The 23,430-nt window shown below is 44.6% G+C and overlaps 2 protein-coding genes across 2 annotated transcripts in view; both read right to left on the reverse strand.

Annotated features, from left to right (window-relative positions):
• The window catches only part of LOC121948672 (titin), a 200,011-nt gene that overhangs the window by 140,614 nt on the left and 35,967 nt on the right, over positions 1 to 23,430 (reverse strand). The window contains exons 34-48 of the mRNA XM_088083830.1: positions 21,698 to 21,814; positions 20,745 to 20,933; positions 17,275 to 17,322; positions 12,925 to 16,629; positions 12,098 to 12,376; positions 11,242 to 11,808; positions 10,720 to 11,001; positions 10,364 to 10,642; positions 9,991 to 10,272; positions 9,623 to 9,901; positions 9,249 to 9,536; positions 8,849 to 9,127; positions 8,461 to 8,742; positions 6,894 to 7,172; positions 6,265 to 6,543 (exon numbers count right to left, since the gene is read on the reverse strand). Of these exons, the coding sequence (XP_087939956.1) occupies positions 6,265 to 6,543; positions 6,894 to 7,172; positions 8,461 to 8,742; positions 8,849 to 9,127; positions 9,249 to 9,536; positions 9,623 to 9,901; positions 9,991 to 10,272; positions 10,364 to 10,642; positions 10,720 to 11,001; positions 11,242 to 11,808; positions 12,098 to 12,376; positions 12,925 to 16,629; positions 17,275 to 17,322; positions 20,745 to 20,933; positions 21,698 to 21,814 (7,434 nt within the window). The remainder of the gene's footprint in view (positions 1 to 6,264; positions 6,544 to 6,893; positions 7,173 to 8,460; positions 8,743 to 8,848; positions 9,128 to 9,248; positions 9,537 to 9,622; positions 9,902 to 9,990; positions 10,273 to 10,363; positions 10,643 to 10,719; positions 11,002 to 11,241; positions 11,809 to 12,097; positions 12,377 to 12,924; positions 16,630 to 17,274; positions 17,323 to 20,744; positions 20,934 to 21,697; positions 21,815 to 23,430) is intronic.
• LOC148188614 (uncharacterized) lies at positions 18,488 to 20,238 on the reverse strand. The gene is made up of 3 exons (XM_088083856.1): positions 20,180 to 20,238; positions 19,502 to 19,578; positions 18,488 to 19,036 (listed from the first exon to the last, which is right to left on the reverse strand). Exons 1-3 carry the CDS (start codon positions 20,236 to 20,238, stop codon positions 18,510 to 18,512), a joined length of 663 nt encoding a protein of 220 aa, XP_087939982.1. The 3' UTR covers positions 18,488 to 18,509.

Raw genomic sequence — 23,430 nt, forward strand, 5'->3', positions numbered from 1 at the left:
AAATTAATTTTTTGAAGTTTACAGATAAAAAATAAGATATCATGCTAACAAACCTTTCACAAACAGGTTTACAGGGCAGCTCTCCTTCCCTGCCTCATTAATGATCTGGCAGGTGTACTCTCCTTCGTGGGACCTGTCGACTCTGTGAAGCACCAAGGTGGCAACATCGTTCTTCAGGGCGATCTCGCAGCCCCTTCCATGCTGCATTTCTTTAGCTCCCCTGAACCATTTGACTTTCAGGGGGGCGGTGCCTTTCACTTTAGCTGAGAAAGACACATTTTTGCCGGGCAATGTTTCCTTCGCTTCAGGTGTTTCCACAAAAGATGGAGGTTCTGAGTTCAATGAAAAAAAGATTTGTTGTAAGATAATCATTAACTCTCTGTAAGGAGCCCGATCCTGTGCTATGAAAACATCCATTAAATGTTCTGTTCTCGACTCTGTTGACGTCTACTGACCTGTCACATTCATGGAAGCAGTCGTCTCACTGGCTCCCGCAGAGTTTACAGCTTTGCACGTGTATTTGCCAGAATCGGACAGTTGGACCGTTGGGACTCTCAGTCTGCAGTTATTATCGGTGCAGCTGATGTCATAGTTTGGCCCACTCTTGATCTCCTGGCCATTGTGGAACCAGGACGTTGTTAAAGGAGCAGAGCCAGCGACCTTACACTCCATCTCACCAGGCTTACCCACAATAAGGTGGGTGTCTCTCAGCTTCCTGATGAAGCTCGGTGGAATCAACTTATCTATTGTCAAAAAACAAGGTATGAAGGATTTTAGAGCTAACTGCTAAAAAAAAAAAAATGATGGAATTGTCATAAGACATTTAGAAAGTTCATGAAAGAGCATGGATACAAAGGCCACCAACCTGAAACAGAGAGCTTAGTTTTGCTTGAGGCAGTACCAACATGGTTTGTCACCTCCAGCTTGTATTCTCCAGCGTCTGCTTTATCAGCAGACCGAATCTTCAGGGCAGCTACCTTCTTTGTGAAGGACATCTGATATTTGGCACCTGAAGAGATCCCTTTGTTATCCTTGAACCACTTCACTTTCAGTTCTGGTGTGCCAGATACTGTGACTTCAATAGCTGTGTTTTCTCCTGACTTGACGTTCAAGGACTCGGGGCTATCCACGATAGCAGCGGGTTCTAGAAATCAGGGAAGAAAACGTTAAACTAAAGACTCCTTACACTGGCGGTCATGTAACTAGGTCTGGAGTCCTACAAACCTAGGACGGTCACTTGGGAGACAGACTCCACAACTCCAGAGTCGTTCCTCAGCTGGCAGGTGTATTTACCAGCCGTGGTTGAGTCTGCTTTGGGCACTACAAGGGTGATCACATTATTCTCAAAGGTGATCTTCCTGTTGTCCCCGTCTCTGAGAATGTGATCCTTGTCCTGAATCCAGGACACGGTCAAAGGCTCAGAGCCTTTCACAGTGGCTGTCAGTGTCAGCTGCTGACCGGTAGTCACCGACTGGTCAACCAGTGACTTGACAAACGCTGGTTTTTCTGAATAGTGACGGAAAGATCAAAAGTGAGGAGAGGCAATCGAACTAAGACTAACCTGTGGGAAAATGACCGATGAGACTGTACTAACCTTTGAGGCTAATGGTGGTGCGACAGCTTTCACTTCCTACATTGTTTGACACTCTGCACTCGTAAAGACCAGTGTCATCTTGCACCAGTTTCATAATGTGAAGAGCGGCAGAGCTGCCCTCACTGACCATCTTATATTTCCTGCTCTCCTTCAGTGGCCGTTTGTCTTTGTACCAGTTAACCTGGAAAGGTGGAGTACCGTACACCTCACAGTGGAGGCTGGCTTCTTTCCCTGGAATGCCCTCTACTGGACTTGGAGTTTTAATGAAGGATGGGGACTCTGGAAAACATATCAGAGATATTAACAATCTGCCAGCCATTCGTTGGGCAGTTCCAGATTCTGGTTGAGGGTCATGCTTAAGTTCAGTCCATGCTTGACGAGTCCATCCAGATTTTGACAGAAAGATCATTAGTGAGAGAAAACGTAGGGGTTAACTGTGGGGAGAATTCATGTCATTCCATCAAAAACAGGGAAAAACATATCTCTAAAAAAAGAGGAAACAATCAGACTCATGCTATCCAACAAACTGGAGGGCAAAAATCAGATGTTCCACTGAAACAGAAGGTAGAGTTGTTGGAATCCATGCTAAAGTTTTATACAAAGTTCCACTCATAAAAGGTTAAACTCAAGACCAATACTAAAACAATCTGCACCATTTTCATTCCTTCTTTTTCATGCTACACAAGTTCAGAGGAGACAAAATCCACAAAACAACTTGTAGCAAAGACATCTGCTGGATAGCTGACCTTGGACTGTGAGAATGGAGCTGCAGCTTACACTGCCAGCATCGTTATGAGCCTCACAGGTGTAGACTCCGTTATCCTCAAACCTTGCAGTGCGCAGCTGGAGGTACGCAGTCGAGTCAACAAACATCGTCTTATAGTTTTCGCCGTCTGTTATCTTTTGTTCATTTTTGTACCAGCACATAGTCAGGGAGTGTGAGCTGGTGGCCTTGCATTCGAAACGGAGTCCCTCACACTGCTTCACAAAGGTAGTGGGAGGAAGTTTCAGGATAAACTGAGGGGGCTCTGCAAAGTCAAAAAAGATCAAGTTACTATCGTCAGAATAAAGATACCCTTATGGAGGATGGTAACAGGTGATGCTGATGAAAACACAGATATTCCTGGTGAGAGAAGAAATGGTAAAGAGATCAGGCAGAAAATGAAGAGGAGCTGTGAAAATGGAGAACAAAGATGGAGTTAATCAAGAGGTCATGGTGATGGACAAAAAAAAAGAAGTCCAACCTTTCACCAGCAACTCTGCTGCACTTTTCACTGTGCCTGCTTCATTGCTGACTTGGCAAGAATAAACTCCACATTGCAGAGTCCCGACTGAGTAGAGCTCTACAGAGGAAGAATATTCCTCCCAGCTGATCGAACAGGATGGCCCTGTGATCAGTTCCATGTCATCCTTGAACCATTTCACCATAAATGGAGGCGTTCCTTCAAAGACACTCTTGAAGAGTACAGTGGACTTTGGGAGAACAGCCTGAGACTCAGGCTCACAGACGAACCTTGGTGGCACTAAAACCCACACACACAAAAAAAAAGATTACCATACATGACTAACAGCCTGGGAAATTATTTTTTGAATGAAGCCAACCTTTGAATGCTAACCTTTAGCTGTGAGGACTCCACTGCACACACAGCTGCCTGCTTTGTTGGTAAGTTTACAGGAATATTCTCCTGTATCAGCACCTTCGCTCAGCTTGAACTCCAGCGAGACTGTGTTTTCAATGTGCAGGAGTTCATATTTTGAGCTCTTGGTGATCTTGTCCTTGCCTTTGGTCCATTCAACTGATATTGGAAGAGAACCGGCAACCTTGCATTCCATGGTAACCACTGAACCCATAATTGCTTGAATGTTTGTTAATTTTCTAACAAACGTTGGAGGAATTACTTCTTCTGTTTAAAGTAATATTACAAGATAATTAGTCAAGAGAAAAAGAAAACACAATTCTAGAACTTAAATATTTGTTCTATCAAGGGTTGAAGAGTTTTTACAAACCTAAAACAACCAGCACAACTTTACAGCTGCAAGTCCCGACAGAGTTTGTGGCTTCAAAAAGGTATTCTCCACCGTCCTCCAGCTGAGAGGACTGTATGTTAAGACTGCTGACGTTGTTCTTGTAGTAGAGACGACGTTTTTGGCTTGACTGGAGCTCTTTGCCATCTTTAGACCATCTCACCCTGATCTGAGGAATTCCAGTGACCCTGCACTCAAGACTAACCGGATCTCCACAAGTCACTTTGACTACCTCTGGTTTCTCTTGGATTGAAGGAGGTTCTACAACATCGAGAAAAAGAGGTGAGTGCACTTGTTATTGCCATTCAAACTTGCTACCTGTGTTGTTATGCAGAAGAATCGAGCATGAAGCAGAAATACCTTGCACTACCAGTGTGGCAAAGCATTTGTCCTGCCCAGCCTCGTTTACGACCTGGCAGGTGTATTTCCCGCTGTGAGTGGCTTCACAGGCAGGAATCCTGAGTGTGGCCTCTTTGTTATCAAATATTCTCTCAATTTTTGGATCTTCTGGGATCCATTTTTCATCTTTTTGCCATTGTACAGATAGAGGCTGAGAGCCTTCCACAGTGCAGCGAAAGACTGCAACATCTCCCAGAATAGTGGAGGCATTTTCTATCTTCTTAACAAATGTTGGAGGGACTAATACAAAGAAAAGATGTCATTGTAATGCCAGAAAATGTACAGAGCTGTAAGCCTAATGTTTGTCAGTGTCATCAGTTAAACCAACCTTTCAGAGACAGGGCTGCAAAGCCAGTACAACTTCCAGCCTCATTGGCTACCACACACTGGTAAGTACCAACATCTTCCACTTTACAGTCCTGGATTTTCAAGCTCACATTATCAACGATAACATACTTTTGGCTTGATTTGATTGGCTTTTTATCCTTGAACCATGTGACCTTAAACGGCGCACTTCCTGCCACTCTGCATGCAAACACGGCTGTGGAACCTTTAACAACCTCAAGAGACGTCAGCTCTTCAGCTAACAGAGGAGGCTCTGAAATAACAAAGACAATCAAACTAAAGCAACCTTTGACCTGGATCAGTGATGTCATTTATCTTGACTTTTAACAGAAACAAAGAGAAGATGTGAAAATGTAAAGAAAACCAACCTTTCACTTCGAGCTCAACTGTACAGCTCTCTGTTCCAGCTTCGTTAGAGACTTCGCAGAAGTATTTCCCACTGTCATTTTCACTAACTTGACAAATCTCTAAGGTGGCTACAGAGTTAAAAAACAACATCTTGTGTTTGACCGTTTGTTGAATCTGAGCTCCATCTCTGAACCAACGCACAGAGATCTCTGGAGAACCAGCAACCTTACACTCAAACACTGCAGTATCTCCCACTCTCACTACTGATACACCTTCAGGTGTATCTATGAAAAATGGGGGTTCTGAAAAAAAACACATACAGAAGTTACTTTGGTAAGGTGATCACTACAACGCAAACTGATAAAGTTCAGAGGCCAATATTAACCTTTGACAAAGAGTGTTGTCTGGCATGAAGTGGAGCCAACATCATTGTGTATCTCACAGACATAGTCTCCAGAATCTGAGGTTTTGGCAAAGAAGAGCTCCAGAGAGCTGGAGGTGTTGTCTTTGATCACAGAGCAGTCTGCGCTGGATAAAATCTCTTTCTTGTTTTTAAACCATTTGGTGGTCAATGGCGGTGTGCCAGAGATTCGAACATTAAACTTAACCTTTGAGCCAGGTAAAACATCCATGGATTCAGGCTTTTCAAGGATGCATGGTGGCTCTGTTGGTGGACAAAACCCGACACCCGATTATAACATCAACATATATAATATGATTATACCTTAAACTCCAAGAAAGTGCTGAGGATGCTTAAAAAATTCAAACCTTTAACAAACAAGATCCTAGAGCACTGGACGGTTCCCGCCTTGTTTTTAGCGATGCAGGTGTAGCTGCCGCTGTCTTTACTGTCAAGACGACTGATTTCCAGGAAAGCAACATTCTCGAAGAACGTGCATTTGTGTTTCTCATCAGTCTGGATCTCTTTCTCATCTTTGTACCATTGTATCGTCATCGGCAGGGAGCCGGATACAAGGCACTCCAGATGAGCAAACGATCCTCTGATAGCTTCAGTCTCCGTCAGTCTTCTTGTGAAAGACGGTTTAATAATCTGATCTATTACACACAAAGTGCAAAACCATGTTAAGTTGGTTGTATGAATTCAGATAATCTCATGAAAGATGTAAAACTTTGAGATAAACTAACCTAAGACAGTAACAGCTGCATCACATGAACTGTACCCAGCACTGTTTGAAACCTCAAAGGTGTATTCACCGCCATCGCTCTTCTGTGTTTCAACTATGTGGAGCACAGAGCTGGTGTCTGTGCTCTTTATTCTGTATCTCTGGCCCGAGGTCAGCTGCTTTCCTGCCTTCATCCATCTGGACTTGAGCGGTTTGGTGCCTGAGAACCTGCATTCGAGCCTGGCTGGGTCGCCCTGGGTTACACTGATGGACTCTGCATGTTCTGAAATACTTGCTGGTGCTGGGGTAACAAATTGATCCATGACACAGTCAGCTGCTACCACTTACAGGAGTTCATGCGACACATAAAACATCAAGCTGGACATGAAGACAACAGCAGTAAAGACAAGAGACAAACATCCTACAAACCTGTCACTATGAGCACAGCGGCACATCTCTGAGTCCCGGCTTTGTTCTGTGCCTTACAGATATATTTTCCACCGTGTGACAACTCAGCATTTTTCAAAGTCAACACGGCACTTTTGTTGTCAAAGGACATCTTAATATGCTCGTCTTCTGTGAGCTCATAATCGTCCTTGATCCAGGAGACAGTCATGGGAAATGATCCAGACAACATACACTGCATAGAGACCTCAGAGCTCACAATGCAGGACATATCCTCTAGTCTTTGAATAAACGTTGGTGGTTCTAGTGAGAGAAGACCATAAAATCAGACTGTAGGCTACAAGAGGGTTTACACAAACACAGATGATCCACATTGCAAATCTAAATCTTCCTGATCAAACCTTCAGCAGACTTTATCTCCTCACAAATTACGGTAAATGTTTAGGACTAAAGTATGCTGAAGAGAAAATGTCACGATGCCTGGATTACATTTCTGTTATCACACATCTGCTTGTTGTTTATTTCTAAAATTTGTCCAAAATGCCCAAACCTTTATTCACTAAATTTGCATAGAGGCGTAAATTATAGTCAAATGGGCAACATGACGAAAGATAACCATGGATGTCAGTATCTGAGACTGTTCTTTCACTAACCTTTCAGTGAAATTTGGCAAGAACAAGAAGTCTCCCCAACATCATTTGCAACAGTGCACTGGTAGGTCCCAGCATCTCCGGCCTCACAGCTTGAAATCTGAAGAGTGACGGTGTCATTTTCAACACTGATCTTATGCCTTTTGTCGTTTCTGATCAGCTTCTCATTGAGAAAGCAACTTATTTCAAATGGAGGAGAACCTGAAACAGTTCCTTCCAAGAAAACCTCGGATCCTTTTACAAGCTCAGCTGATTCGAAAGGCCTCACAAACACTGGAGGCTCTATAAAACAAAGATAATAAAGGTCATATTAAAGGGAAATTGAGGGCTGAAGGGTTAGTCTGGTCCACAGAATTCATTTAGCTGTTCAGAGCCTCCACATTACACTCCACTCTCACACCCCTTTTCCATCAATATGGACCAGGTTCCCACATCTGATTACTGATTGACTGATTACTTCTGTTGTGCAACAACCTCTATCGATGACACATCGTTGATTGCAACGGTTCTGTCTGAATCTGGTAGTAACGCGGGGTGGTTTGCAAGATAGCACCAAGACTCCAGGACTCCTGAACAGGACCGGTTCAAGCACCACAGATAAACTGGTGGAAATGGGGAATCATTGGTCTCTTAAGTAAATGCACCAATGATGGTGTATTGATTCTCTGCAACATGTTCGCTCAGTTCGCTTGATAAAAAACTTCAGAACTGAAAGTTGTGATTGATAATTAACCTCTGGGACTGAGAACATTTGTGATGTTGACATTATCTCACCACTGAAAAATGATTTAGTCAAAAGCAAAACTTGGATTCCAAACTAGTATCTACCTCAACGTATCATGGCTCACAGGGGGCGTTCAGAGACCTTTGTTTGGCTGTTTCTTTCATACATTTATGTATTAAGGTAACAATATATATATTGTGTAACGTTTGTTTGTTTTGTTCTCTCCCAACAAAAGCTGAATTAACTAATTACCTTGCTTGACACACAGGTCTGCAAGAAGTGCTGTTGAGATTTGTGAGATATGCAAGTCAACTCTGTGACCTTCGGTTTTTCATAATTACAGAACGTGGCGTTCTGTGTTCTGGTTCATGGAGTCGTTTGGCGAGGGACCTGAAGCGTGCAACATAAGTCAAGGTTCGTGTTGAGGTTTATTCATCCCTCTAATAGCTTTACCCAGTTTTCCTTTAGAGGGTTGAGTTTAGAGGGTTTAGAGGGCCAGGCTGGAACTGATCCCAGCGGACGCCAAGTGACCTAGGCGCTAAGGGCTGGGTTTAATAACCACCAAGAGTCATAAGTAAAAATAAATAAATAAATAAAAAAAAATACAGAGTGTGATCCCTCACCAGCTTCCCATCTGCAAACACAGCTAATATATCTTGTGGGAAGTACAAGTGAGCCGTAATGCCAGGAGTCAAACTCCTGGTCTTTGTGGGGGTAGACAGGGACGTGACCTCTGCACTCCTGTCAATGTAGGCGGCACTGAACATGTTCAAGAACAATGTGGACCAGACTCTAAAGTATCTTAGAAAAACAGGATAAACTCTGACGACTGAAGACTGAACCAACCTTTGACTGTTACTGTGCTGCTGCACTGGTCTCTGCCGGCTTCACTGGATGCCATACAGACATAATCTCCACTATCCTCTGCAGAGCAGTTCTCGACCTCCAGGGTCGCTATTGAGCTGTCAAAGGCCATTGTGTGTCTGTGGTCTGGAGCAATTTCTGAGCCATTTTTAAACCATTTGATGGTAATAACAGGAGTGCCCTGCACTTTGCAGGACAGCCTTAGAGGCAGTCCAGTTTTCAGCAGCTGTGATGGCTCGAGCTTCATTGTAAATGTTGGGGCTTCTGTAAATTAACAGTAACAATCAAAGTCAACAAGACCTCAAACAAGAGGTTAAGTAAATAAACAACAGTCCATATCAGTTGTTTGAAAGAAAGAATGAAACAGCACCTTTCACAAAGAGGACTGCGGTGCAGTCCACCTTCCCAGCATCATTGGATACTTGGCATGTGTATTTAGCGCAGTCACTTGGTTTCACAGAGTGAAGCTCCAAAGAGCTTGAGGAGGCATCTTTCTTTATGAAACACTTTCCCCCAGTGAAAATCTCTTTCTCCTCTCTGAACCATTTAACAACCAGCGGAGCTGATCCTGTAAAGGCTGATTTTATCACAACATTTGATCCGGGTGAAGCGTCCTGGGACTCAGGTGTCATAGTGAAGACTGGAGGTTCTGGAGTTATTAAGGAAGAAAAAGAGCACACATATTCAAAGCCTATCAGTAAGGTCTGATAATTTCTATTGTCTGCTAAATTCTGTTTAATCTCAAGTTTAAGTAAGTTAACTCTTCTGACCTCTGACGGACAAAGTACCACTGGTCTCTTTTTCTCCGGCATCATTGGAGGCCCGGCATTTATAAACTCCACCATCGCTTTGCTCCAGGCCGGTAATCGTCACAGTGGCTTTAAACTCACTGAATTCAAGTTTATGTTTGTGGTTGCTGTGAATTTCTTTATTGTCTTTGTACCATAAAACAACCATCGGCTGAGATCCAGCAACTCTGCATTCCAAGGTAACATTACTACCAATATTCGCGTCCACTTTCTTGAGAGTTTTGGTGAAGGATGGTGGAGCAGCACGATCTGTGTAAGGAAATATATCACAGACACATGATCAAGGGCCAAATGTTTGTAGCCGTTATTAAAAATATATACTTGCTAAAACTAACCTATCACAGTGACTGAGCAGGTGCACTCGTCTTTTCCAACTTTATTGGACACCTCCATCTTGTAATCTGAAGTGTCTCCTTTATCTGCTGAGAGAATCTTTAGGATGGCGGTGTTCTCCTTTACGGTCATCTTATATTTACGGCCACTGATCATCTCCTTCCCGTCTTTAAACCACTTCACTTTGAGCTCTGGGCTTCCAGAAATTGTGCACTCCAACGTGGCTGAATCTCCTGCAGTCACGCTGATGGACGCTGCTTTCTCTACGATCTTAGCGGGTTCTAAAATACAACATGAGTTTTCAGAGTCAAAAACATTTACATCTAACCTTTAAAAACACTTGAATAAATAGTTAGAAATGTGTTCTAACCTTGAATTGTTAGGACTGCTTCACATTTCTGCTGTCCTGCCTGGTTTTCGGCAAGGCAAGTGTACTTGCCGCCGTGTTTTATCTCAACAGATGAGAAGGAAATGCTGGTGATGTTGTTCTCAAATGTCATTTTGACATTTGGATCATCGTCTCTGATCAGCTCAGAGTCTTTCATCCATTTGACAGTGATGGGAGCTGAGCCTTTCAGAGTTCCCTGTAGCCTCACTGTATTTCCTGACACTGCTGTAGAACTCTCAATCCTCTTTGAGAACATTGGAGGCTCTGAAATTACAGGAGTTGTGATAATGACATAAACAACGGCCCAGAGCAGTAGAGTAATTAAGTATGTCTAGTATTTCTTGACATCACTGACCTTTCTGTTTAGTCAACGACTTTGAGGATACTGTTCCGACCTCGTTTGATACGACACATTCATATTCACCAGCGTCAGCACTCTCAAATGAGTGAATCTCTAGAGAGGCCAGGGCGCCCTGCGACACTATTCTGTACTTCTTATCTGCTGACAGACGCTGCTTATTCTTTTTCCAGGCCACCTCGAATGGTGCAGAGCCTGAAATCTCACACTCCAACACAGCTACTGATCCTCTGACTGCCTCTAACGAGACCAACTCCTTTCTGAAGGATGGAGGTTCTGAAGGGGAACAGATAGCACAGTTAGTTCTTATTCTGGAAATTTGGTCAGTACTTAAATGCCCTCAGTCTACACACCTTTCACTGTCACTTTAGTGCTGCAGCTCTCACAGCCTGACTCATTGAGAACCTCACAGGTAAAGTTTCCACTGTCACTCAACATGACATCCTTTATCTCAAAAGTTGCGACACCATCCTTCAGACTGACATCATATCGGCCACCGGCAGACAACTCGTCGTTATTAAAGAACCAGGTGGCGTGAAGTTCAGGGGATCCTTTGACGGTGCACTGCAGCCGAGCGGTGCTGCCTTGCCTCCAAACTGTGGTGGCTTCCAGCCTCTTTACAAAGACTGGTGGCTCTGCAGAGGTGTTTGGTTAGAAAGAGCCAAAATGATATCAGAGGAGTCATTTAAAAATAACAACTCAGCTTTATAAGAGAATTGATTTAAGACTGAAGAGGGGGGGCAGGTCTAACTGGGACATCAATTCACAATTTACAATTCACAGAATACAATTATGTGAATTTTCAGTCCTGCAGATTTGTGACAGCTTCAAATACTGCAGAAGCCATGAAAATTTACCAGACAGACAGCTCTTACCTTGTACCTTCACCGAGGTGGAGCAAGTCGCACTCCCAGCATCATTTGTCACCGTGCACACATAATTTCCACAATCTTTCATTGTGGTCTTTGGGATATCAAGAGTGACTGTCTTATCCTCAAAAGACAGTTTACAGTCCGGAGACTGATGGACTTTTCTACCATCTCTGGTCCAGGTGACAGTTACTCCAGTGTCCTCATCCACCTGACACTCCAGGTGCAGAGGACCTCCAACCACAGCCGCCAGTGGACCCAGCGGCTTTACAAAGTTGGGTTTATCAACAACACGCAGCTCCGTGCTGCACTCAGCTGTCCCAACATTATTTGACACCTTGCACACATAGAGGCCCCTGTCAGCGGGCTCCAGGTTGTTTATTTCAAGAGTGTGCTTATTCTTTTCACAAGATGTTTGGTAGCGTGCAGGCACTTGGGGTAAGGCCTGGTCATCTCTGAGCCAGACAACATTCAGTGGAGCAGATCCTGTTATTACACAATGAATCACTGCCCTCTTTCCAACATATGCGGTCTGAGGGTCAGGTTTAGTTATAAAGGCAGGGGGACATTGTTCTATAAGAATTCAGAAGAAAGAAAAACACATTAGTTGCATTATGTTATACCCTGTTGATTTACCTTAACCAAAACCTGCCAATTAGACAAAACCAAACCAGCAGAGCAAGAAAGATTCAAAATCAATTCACAATTAAACAAATGAAACAAAAAGCTCCACCAGCAAAGAACAGCAGAAGATAATACCTTGTAGGAAAAACAAATCAGCAACAGTTCTACATTCAAGTGTGGTTCAAAACCATTTCCAAACTCAACCAGCGAAGAAGAGGGAAACATGCGCTGCTCTTACCTGTCACGCTGAGAGTGGCGGAGCATTCATCGCTGCCATGAAGATTGGACGCCTTGCAGGTGTATTCACCACTATCGTCCCTGCTTGGACTCAGGATCTCCAGAGAGGAAGTGCTGAAGCGACTGATAATCCTGTACCTATCACCCTCTTTGATGGGGTTTGCTCCTTTGAACCACTTGAAGTTCACATTCGGAGCATCCTCAGTTTCACATTCAAACTTGGCAGGGTGACCAATGGTTATCTCCACAGGGACAATCCTGTGCCTGAATGCAGGTTTCACTGCAAAAAAATTTTAAAAGACAAAGTAAATAAACTGAATGAGATGAAATGGAGACAAAAATGAGTGATTCTACTGGAGGAGGTGATGTATTGAACCTGGGATGGAAAGTGACACACAAAAGTTATCCTGAAACTGCGGAGAAAAATGTTATTAGGTTGAGGATGTGATGACTAGAAAGCATGCATAGAGGAACGGAGCAGGAGGGAGGACTGATGGATGTTTTAAGATATGGAGTCAAAGGTGAATCTTAAAAGACAAAGGATATGGGGCCAATGTGCATGTGGACTAACAGATGAGCTTGACGGAAAAGTGAGGATGTCACTGCTGTCTGGTGAAAACCTCAAATACCCAGATTTGACTTGTAAAATACCCACAGACACCTTCAGACACCTAATGTTTTCAGGTTAGTCTTTGAAAGACTTTGTGGATGTTCAACAAGGTTATTTAAAGTTTGAGTTATGGTTGAGGTTTGCAGACAACAGATTTGCAATTTGTAAATGTGTGAAGTTAGTTGATGATGATATCAAAGAATTGGCCATCATCAAACCTTTTGAAACCACAGTGAGTCTTGAAGATGTTGTAGTCTTGCCGGCTTCATTCTCAGCCTCACAGACATATTCTCCTTGATGCTTCTCCTTGACAACTTTGTCAATTATGAGTGTGTATGTGTCGTGGTCTTTTGAACACTTGAACTCTTTGCCAGATTTCACCAATTGGCCATTGAAAAACCAGTTAACTTTGGTGGCATACTTTATGGTGGCGGTAAAAATCGTCTTGTCGTTATTCTCAGCGCAAATGTCTTGTAGAGAATCAATGACAACAGGGTAATCTACGAGACTGTCGGAGGACTCGCTGATCATGATTGCCTCTGACAGATACTCCTCTCTGGTTTCTGTGTGGACAAAAATGTTCTCCCATTGTTCAACAGGAACCTGACCCACAGACACTGTGGTGGTCACTTCAGCAGCGCTAGCTGCCCTCTCTGACCCGACTGTCTTCCTGCTCACCTGCCTCGAATCGTGAATCTCGGACCGACTCTGAACTGTTGCACTTTGGAAGGAGGCCCTGGCTTCAGTTTTGACTGCTGCAGACTGAGATACAGCTGGAGGAAACCCAACTGTACTCTCTGCCACCATCATGGTGTCCACCACAGAGGACAGCACCTCTTTGGAGGGCGCTGAGCTGACCAGTGCTTTCTGAGGCCGGTCAATCTGCATGGTGCCCGGATGCTCTGAGGTCAGACTTTGCTGCTCCTGGAAAACCATAGCATGAAGAGCAACCTGGAGTTCAGACCTGAAGTCGGCTGTCTGAGGGTATTCACCTTCAAAAGACAGAGTGATCTCCATGGGGGCACCTGGGGTTGTGATCAGGTAGGTAGATGTGGCCCATCTGGGCTCTCTCTGAACCGTCACCTCCTGAACCTCCACTGCCTCTAACCGTCCCACCACATCGGCCAGTAACACCGGCTGATCACTGGCCACGGCAGACTGCAGAGCGTCTCTCAGCTGATGTCGTATATTTAAACTTGAAGGTTTGAGAATCTGAATGACAAAGTTGACTTCTTTGGGTAGAGTCTGAGAGTCCTGAGACTCGTGAACAAACAGAACTTGTTTAGGCTGCGTCAAGACGCTGACAGTCGAACCCTCAGATTTCTGTATCTCACTTGACTGCTCTCCCATAATGACCTGCTTTTCTTCGAGCAACACCGACTGGCGGACTGACTGGCCCTCCTGGATCTGGACCGCAAAGTCCTCTTCAGCAGCCTCTAAGATTGTACTGCTTTCCGTGGCAACTGCCTTTTCCTCTATAAAGACAGTTTTTTTGGGTATCTTAGGCTCAGTTTTCATTTCAAGTTTGACTTTCTCATCAGTTTCAAGGCTGTCGGTGTGACCCTCCTCCAGACTCTGGGTGTCTGTGACGTTCAGAGAATGCATGATGTTCCAGTAATCCTCTTTCTGCACAAGCGCTCGCTGCTGCTTGACATTAGTAGCGAGAGGTGTCTCCCTTGGCAGCTGCATTAGTTGAGAGGAGACTGTGAGGATGCTGGACGGCCTGGGCTCAGTCTGAAGCTGTGACTGAACGCCAGTCACCGACACATCGAGATCTTTGTGGTAATCTGCTGTGAGTTCCCTTCTTTCTTCTGAGATAGCTGCATGCTTTCTGGCTTTTTCCTGTTTCTGTGTTGCCATCTGCTGGTCAGGTTTAGTGATGGAAAGAATTCCCTCCTTTGGTAAAACTGATAAAGAATGAACTGACTGGAGGTATTTTGTTGGTGGTGACTCTTTCTTCGGCTGAATGGACATGGCGTCTGTCTTTGTTGTGAACTCTGAAGTTGCCTCACAAACAGCTGCCCTCTGATCTTCTTGATTCACTGAATACAACAGAGTCAGACTCTTCCTGGCATCTGCCTGCTCCATGGAGGGTTTTTCACTGCTGAACCTTCCCTCAGACTGTAAAACATCCTGATCGCTGATAACCTGCAGATTCAGGACTCTGTCTGCCTCCTGTTGAGGCTGCAGACACACAGAAGATGCTAAGCTTGGCACCTGTCCTGCCTGTTCACCGCGCAGTTCATATTTCTCTTCGGCAGTAATCGCTGATCTGTAGACGGTGTCTTTGTGTGCGGTGACACTCTGCTGTTCTGGTCTGTGTATTACAAAAGTCTGCTCTTTGCACAAAGTCACTCTGGTCTCGCTCACTGGTGCTACCACTGGTTTAGAACGCTCTTTCTCTATCAAGGGTTTCGTGGATGTGTCTAAAGCTGGCAGAGGCTCAGAGTGTCTCTCTGTGATTGGCAGTTGCCCTGTGGACTGAGCCGAGTATAAAATCTTAACCCCCTCTGTGACTCTGAAACTCCTCTCCTCCTCTGGCCGGAGGGTCACGACTGAAGTTTCATCACAGATTGGAGGAGTGGACTCTACTTGGTGACCGCTAACAAGCTGTCTGGGTTCATTTGAAGTCTTCACATGCTCAGGAGCCCGGTCCGTCAAGGCCTCGGCTCTCACTGTGGTGAGTGGGAGGACCTCTTCAGACATGGCCGACATGAGCTTTGATGGTTGCTCTTTGGCTAACTCAAGTTCTACAATCTCAGGGCTGAGAATCCGTTCGGAGTGCTGCTCGGTGATCTTTTGTTTCTCCTGGACTGAAGATAAGAAAGTGGCCATGTGAAGCTGTTTCATAGGAACAGCTGAGACCTGCGGAGGATGAGAGGGCGCCACAGAAACCCTCTCCTGTACTTCATGAGTTTGCAGTACAGCAGCCTGCTGGGTCAGCTGCTCCCGGTTAAGGGTGGCAGCAGAGACATCAAGCTCTCTGAGGGTTCCCACCTCCTCACTGGGAATAATCTGCCGGTCTTCGGTGCTAATGGTATAAATCATCTGATCAGACCGAGTTCTCTCCTGGTGTAATCTGGACTCCATGGTTTGTTCAGTCATGGATATTTTCAGACCTTTTGTTTTCTTAACTACCATCTGCTCTTCCTGAACTTTCTCAGTGAGCACCAGCAGCTCAGCTGCACAGGAAGCTTCCCCGTGTTGGTTATTGGCCTTACAGGTGTAGACGCCGCTGTTCTCTTGTTTGACACTCTTAATATTTATAAAGCCTGATCCATCTGGGTTGCTTACAATGATACAGAGCCCACTGGGCTGAAGGTGTAAGCTGCCTTTGAGCCACTGAACCTGAGGGAGAGGATCTCCGGTCACAGCGTACCTGAAGAACACCTGATCTCCCTCAGACCGCTGGACAGGCTCTATTGTTTTAGTGAATTCTGGGGCTTTGCCAGTTGGTGCAAATGTTTTCTTGTCAATTTTGTCCTGCTTTTCTAACTCCTTCACCTGAACATGCAAATAAGATGTGCAGGTGGACTGGCCAAATCTATTGCTGGCAGTGCAGGAGTACGGCCCTTCAAACTCCCTTTGAACATTTTTAATGAGCAAGCTATATTCATCTTGCTTGTGAATGAACGTGTACACAGATGAGCTGGTTATAACCTGCCCGTTGTGAAACCACTGAACGGTGGGCTTCGGGAAACCAGACACTTTGACGGTAAACGTAGCAGTTTGTCCAGCGCTCAAAGCTACTGGAGAGAGTTTGCTGAGGAAAACTGGTTTTTCTTTTTTCTTCTCCAAAGTGCTGGAGTAGCGTTTGGACTCTGGCTTAAGTTCAAGTGTTCTGGTTTTATCTGGTAACTTTAGGCCAGTGTAGTACGACTCCTGGGTTTCCTCCTCCACCGTGACGGTTGTGCTAGAAAAGGCTAAGTGGAATAATCAGAGTTTAAAGTGAAGTGAGACAAAAACTCCAACCTCAGTGCATTAAAACAGAATGACGTATGCAGCTACAGTTACATCTGACCGCAGGGTAGATCAAACAACCAGACTGTTTTTCTTGTTTTAGCTGATTTACCACTAACTCCATGTATGGAACTTCACTGCTGTCTATTTTCCAAAACATACCACTAGTTTTTAAGATTTTGGTGGTAAAACAAAATGACCAACTCTGAACGGAAACAGCTTTTATGATTTCACCTCCATGCACGGCGACACACCATGTACAGAAGAGTTTTATATTATAACTCAGCTGATTCTATCCCCTCGTGATGCTGTTCAGATCACTTTACTTATCTATTTAATTTTTGTCACAAATGCACTTTGTCAAACATAGTATGTTTTGGAAAATGGTTTTCAGAAAGATGAAGAATATGACATTTAAAAGACAATTTACAAAGGAATTACTTGAATTTCTTACCAGTGCAACATGAAGACAAAAGTCAAAACAATAAATCAGAATCAGAATCAGAATCAGAAATCAGAAGATGCCATCTTTGTTAAGACATAAAGGACATCTGACAATTTTCTAGTCATGGACAAAGATGTCCCTGCTGACGCAAAACAATATTTACCTTTCTCTTCCTCCTTGACCTGAGAAGGTTCCTGTTCCACTGCAGTTACTGTAAAGACACAAACATTTACAAATTAAAATCACTCTCAGAACTGGACATAATCATATGGTGCAAGACTGTTAGAATCAGTGACAGGTCGTGCATCCATATCATCCGTTTGTTTTTCTCTTGTATGCATGCTTCCTTCTGGTCTTTAGTGTGCAGCCCCTCTGGTGTTTTTTTTGGAAAATGCTCAGTGATATGAGTGTCCCTCTCTCTTGAGATGATTTGGTGTTTTAGTCAGTAAAGCAGGACACAAAGGTCAGCGGCCTCTGCCAATCACAGAGGTTGAACCTGGTAGAGGGAGTGGTGTCACCGTGTGAAGGAGTGTGCCTCTGCTGGCTGTGTGGGAAAGCAGTGTGAATGAGTGGAGGGCCGAACAAAGGCCGAGCGAGCAGAAGGACCAAAAGCATGCAGATGCCAACCTTTCATTGTGCTGCACTCAGCATCTCCGACTGAGCTGACTTTTTTGCAAATGTAAGAGCCCCCGTGTCCGGTTCCCACATTGTTAACATTTACACAGCACAGGGGGCCGTCACGTTTCAGAGAGTAAGACACAGAGTCTTCAACATTCAACCGGCCATAAAGCCAAATGACAAGTGGAGTGGGAACCCCCTTCATAACGCAATACAGCGAGCCGCCGTCTCTGTTTCTGCTCAGCAGCTCGGGGGGCAGTTTGATCAGGAACTCGGAGCAGCTGGAGAGGTGGTGACCTCGCCTGTGGTGAGGCAGGGCGTCAGGGAAGTACAGGTGGCTGATGAGGCTGAAAGGTCTCTGGGAGGATGGAGGCGACGGTCCCGGCTTCTCCACCGCCTCCTGTTTGTCATGGTCAAGGGGATCTCGAGCGCTCCCCCTGTCTGTCTGAGACACTTTACGCACAGAATCGGAAGGGATTGGGGTTTCTGCTGTGGGGTTTGCTTCTTTAGCTGGGTGAGAATAAAGTTAGGGAGAGGAATTAGGGGTCAGAGAGTATCAGGCCACGACTGGAAACACTAAAGGGGTTAGTAGGATGGATGGATGAGGTTAGCGAGGCGAAGCTGTGACAGCAGGAGGAGAATCGACTGCAGCGTGTTATTCTATGACATGGTCAGGGGTTACAGGCTAATATTAAATAAAGAGGGGAGGGGACGCAGCGGGAGGAGCAGGTGGAGAGGTTGGATGGACCAGTGGAGAGACAGACTGATAAAGAAGAAAAATTAACCACCTTCAACAGTGAGCTGGGCGGAGGAGCTGTTCTGGCCATGTTGGTTGGTGGCGGTGCAGCAGTACACACCCTGGTCCGCCACGCCAACACCCTGGATGACCAGGGACAACAACCCCCCAATCTGAGAGCTCCTCACCCGCTCTGTGTCCGCCAGACTCTGGCCATTATGATCCCACACCACCCCGGTGAAGGGTTGCCCGTCAAATGAGCAGCTGAACTTGGCCATCTCGCCACTTTTCACCTGGACGTCACTCATTTCCATCAGCAGTTTGGGCCGGGTTGAGAGTTTGATAGCAAAGCTGCTCTTGGAACTCATCTCCACCGAGCTTACACTCTCCATCTGAATCTCAACCGTCCTCCAAGACGAAGAGGACCTCTCAGAGACCATCTCAGAAAACTCAACGGAGCGGGCGGTTTGTCCTGCCGACAGAGAGCTGAAACTCAGTGTCTGAGCCTCCGGTCTCTGACGGAGCTCAGCGTCAGACCCACTGCTCCACACGCTAGCTAAGGCTTTCTCATCTGGGCAGTAAGAAAGAGTAGAAGAATTAGGTCAGCACATCATTCTGGAGACTTCTTCAGGTTACTTGAGGTCACACAGCTTGTTTGTCAAGAGTGCAGCTGGAGAGGAGCGCTGAGGACGATCAGTGGGGGGGCAGCGGCTGGTGTCCGCTGTCGATCATGCAAGCTTCACTGGAGCCAAAATTCAAAATAAAATGTCAAAAAAACTACAGATTATGTCCGTGCTCGAGCATGAGGAACCCGGAAAACTAGATTTCCAAAGTTCGGCTCTGTTGTGACCATGCTGCATTCCTCTGAAATAAAGATTCAGGTCTCAGAGTAAAGACAAACCTACTGTTAAAAGGAGAGAAGAGAGTCATGCATCACCTGAGAGACACCTGCAGGATTATCACCTGGACTCACGGTGAGGACAACAGAAGCAGCACAGAGCCACAAGCTGATTGCATGCTCACAGAAATAACTCACTGCATGAAAAGACTTTCAGCAGGCTGAGCTGACTGAGTGTTACAGGAGCTGGTTGCACAAAGATCCTGTTGACGTGTCTGCAGAGACACACCAGTCTGAGTCTTAAATTTAACTAGCTCTTACATTTTTTGGGGAGTTTTTCCTTAGCCGATGTGAGGATCTAAAGACAGAGGGATGTCGTACGCTGTAAAGCCCTCTGAGGCAAACTGTGTTTTGTGATAACGGGCTCTATAAAAATGACATGCTTGACTAGACCTTCAGACACTGGCACAAAAATAAAGACACACTTATCAAAACCTAAAAAACTCAACATGACTCATTGTTTGTGGCGTAATAATAATGTTTGGAGTAAAGTTTATTACCGGAAAATGTTTTGTTTATTGTCTTTGCCAGAGTCAGCAGAGCAGATCAATATCCAATTTAAAGAAAGGTGACCGACATGCTGAGGACGGTGGACGGTAGCTCTGAACAGGGTCAGTTAGACGACGTCAGCTCTGGCTCACAGATGTTTCCTCTTAAAATGCATGAATGTCAAATCTTTGTGCGAGCAGCAGGAAGTGACCATGCGTGAAAACTTCCCCCTGATGAAGCATGCAGCCTCCTGTCGGCTCAGTGAAGAGCGCATTTTGTGCTGAAACATGTTTCACTGAATGTTTGACAGCTGAGAGTGAAGCTCACCCCTGCAGGAGGTGCTGATGGCTGGAGGATGGAGGAGACTCTGACGCGTGAAAGCACATCTATCTGGACAGACTGCGCTGCAGGTACAGACGAGGATGCTCCGATTCATCAGCGAACCATCAGTATGAACTAATATCACTGATTGTTTTTTTAAAAAAAGAGGAAACTGGTTTGGAAGGCACCTGTCCTTTAAAAATGTTGGCCTTTTATTATTTTATCATTTATTTATTTATATAATTAGCTTAGCTTTATAAAAGCTTTTTTTTAAATTTATTTATTTATTTTTCTTTCTGGGTATATTTAGTTTTCCAAAATTTTTCCAGGCCTGGAACTTCCATGAATTTCCAGGTTCTTTTGTATGAATTTGTTTGAACGCTGTAACTCCTCATTTTCACAGTGCGAACTCACATGTGAAATCCTGAGTGTAAAATCGCAGCATCCTCAGTTACAGACATGCGCTCAGAGCAGATCTCAGTTTGACTGTTGACGCTCGTGCAGCTCGTCCTCGTCTGACGGCGACACTTTGATCACCTCATAATGTCACATGACCATCTGAATAACTCACCATCGATATTCAGAGAGGCGGCACTCGTGACCATTCCTGCAGAGTTTGAGGCGACACACGAGAACTCTCCTTCGTGGATCGAGAGGACTTTGGAGATCTCCAGCTGGTAGGTTTCACCAGACTGAGACATCCTGTAGATGTTGGACTGTCTGATCTCCCTGTCGCCACAGAACCACGAAATCTGCAGGTCTGGACACACACACACACACACACACACACACACACACACACACACACACACACACACACACACGCTTCAGTTAATGTCAGGAGCACACACCTTTTTTCCTGTAACTGCTACAAATAATAAATATACATATGAATTATGAGCTGAGAAGGCAATAATAGGTTTATATTTCCCCTTGCTCCTTTTCAAACATGTTAGATGCAGCTTCTTGTTGCTTATTTGAATCTATACATTAGGTATCAGTTATCACACATTTTTGTTACTGCCTTTTTGCATAATTTTCATCTTTTTATTTTTATTTTATATGTTCAAACTTAATAATTATCTAAATCTAAAGATGCTGCTGGATGGCAGGTTAATGTTGCTGCTGTATTGAGGAGGCAAAGACTGTAAGGCCTGTGAAGACGTGACAGTAAACAGAGGAGCAGTGTTTCTGGATAATAAGCACATCAGTGTTTATGTCATTTTGAGAGTCATTAGTTTATGATCCATGTGTGGTAGAGAACAAATAAAGCCTTAAAGTCTCCAGGTCATTATAATTTTAATATTCAGACTATTCATTAAGACTATCAAAAACACAAACTCATTGCCGTCAGTTGAGAGTATAAACGTCTCTCAGACTGCAGCTCCTCTGTTCACAGGCAGATCTTTCAACAGTATCCAGATTACGGCGCAGACGTGACACTGCAGGCCGACACCGTCGAGGTGTGTATGACCGTTACTGAGCAGCTGTCAGAGGCAGAATAAGGGGAGCAGAGGTCGCTACCTTCCCCAGAGACGGTCCACTGGAACTGTGCAGGGTGTCCCTCGGCCACCAGGAGGTCCTTCATGGGCGTGATGATGACCGGAGGAGACACCGGAGTGGTTTCCACCACCTCAGGGACTGGAAGACAAACACAGACCGGATGCAGCACTGGTGATGAAGTCTGAGATTTTCATTAAGTTTAAATACTGAACAGTATTTGGTTCAAGTTCTGGACGGAGATAAATCAGCAAATGAAGACTTTGGGCTCTGGGAAATGTATTTTTAAATCAAAACAATAATCCGTGGAAACAAAACACAACACTGCCCTCCGGAGCCGAACCGCACCAGCTTAGTTTCTGTTCCAAAATGAGTCAAGGCCAGAAACTAGCTTTATTACATCTATTTTACAACAAATAATTACACCATAAAAATGTATAGCTTCCATAAAAACAGAACTTGACATCTGCAGTAAAAAGAAAACAAAGCGTGCTGTAGCAGCTGCGCGTTGAAATATGTGGAAGCCTTCATCAAAAGCTCGCCGGGAACAACTGAAACCATTTAAACTGCACCCCACAGCCGTCACAATAATACATAATACATACTACATAATCCGTGCACTTCTGGGCTGTCTGGGTTTGACTATTTTAAACACGATGACATCATTTTACCATATTAGTCATATGGAGAATGCACACCAAAATTTGTGTCATATGCATGAACACAGACTAAATTATCCAAAAATGAAGAATGAAAAGAGCCTAAAATGCTCTAAACAGTCCCTGAAGGGTTAATAACAAACAGTCTGTAAAGGGTTAATAAACAGCCCCTGAGGGTTAAAGGCCCATTATTGGCCCATTATTGGGGGGTGAAGGGATGACGTATGTTTGTAGGCCAACAGGAAGTTAGCATCATACTGGTTCCCTCCTCAGAAACTTCTGGGGTTTTCGATTTTCTCCAAAAATAATCTCTGAGACGAAAGTCGTGTATCATCCTTACAGGTTTAGTTCAGCGCAATAATCTTCACAAACAAACTTTTGTGTGTTTTAAATTAAATCTCCAGAAGCAAAAGCTGTGGTCACATGACTTAAACGTCACCACTACAAACACTAAAAACACATTAAAACACCATCTATAAATATTATAGAACAGATAAATCTGCGGTTGTGTCTGTTGCTGTAACGCTGTGAAGACAGCGAGTGGGCTGAATGAGTTTGCGTTGATGACGTCTCACGACAAACGGAGACACATTCAGCCACTTGTTAGCAGCAGCATTTTTCAGATGCATAAAACCTGAAAAAATTGGGTTTGTACAGACGTATTTTATGTTGCAGAACAAAACGTCTTAAAATCTTTAGCCTGTGTTCAACACAGACCTTATTTAAGAAATTTTACCGAAAACCCCCCAAAACCCAGAGACCTTGAGACGAGGGCACCTGAAGGACTTTGGCGTTTCAGGACTCATTACTTCACTGCTCTTTTGACCTGCTCCACTGTTGTTGTTGTGTTAAACGTTTGGCTCCGCCCTCCAGTGCCATCTATTGGCTGTTGCTATGGCAACATAAAGGACGCATGACATGTGAAGACAGTGACTGTTACAAAGTTTGAAACAGACGGCTCTATTTTTGTTCGTAAAGGGAGAATTAATCAGCCTTAGAGCAGTGGAGCCTGCTTACTGATTAATTTGAGCCTCACAATAAAAAACCTAAAGGAAAAGAGCTCAACAGATTTCAGTGTCCGCAGAGCTCGCCGTGATA

The sequence above is a fragment of the Plectropomus leopardus genome, chromosome 10 (genome assembly GCF_026936395.1).
Source record: "Plectropomus leopardus strain MGB_pleo_1.0 chromosome 10, ASM2693639v1, whole genome shotgun sequence".
In the NCBI taxonomy this organism is placed as follows: Eukaryota; Metazoa; Chordata; class Actinopteri; order Perciformes; family Serranidae; genus Plectropomus; species Plectropomus leopardus.

What these genes read in the sequence shown, in the direction of transcription:
- LOC148188614 (XM_088083856.1), bottom strand. Translation starts at nt 20,238, where the DNA reads ATGTGCTTTCACGCGTCAGAGTCTCCTCCATCCTCCAGCCATCAGCAC. An exon ending in CATCAGCACCTCCTGCAGGG is followed by an intron (nt 19,579 to 20,179) that starts GTGAGCTTCACT and finishes GTGTCTCTGCAG; the next exon opens with ACACGTCAACAGGATCTTTG. An exon ending in GCTGAAAGTCTTTTCATGCA is followed by an intron (nt 19,037 to 19,501) that starts GTGAGTTATTTC and finishes CTTACTGCCCAG; the next exon opens with ATGAGAAAGCCTTAGCTAGC.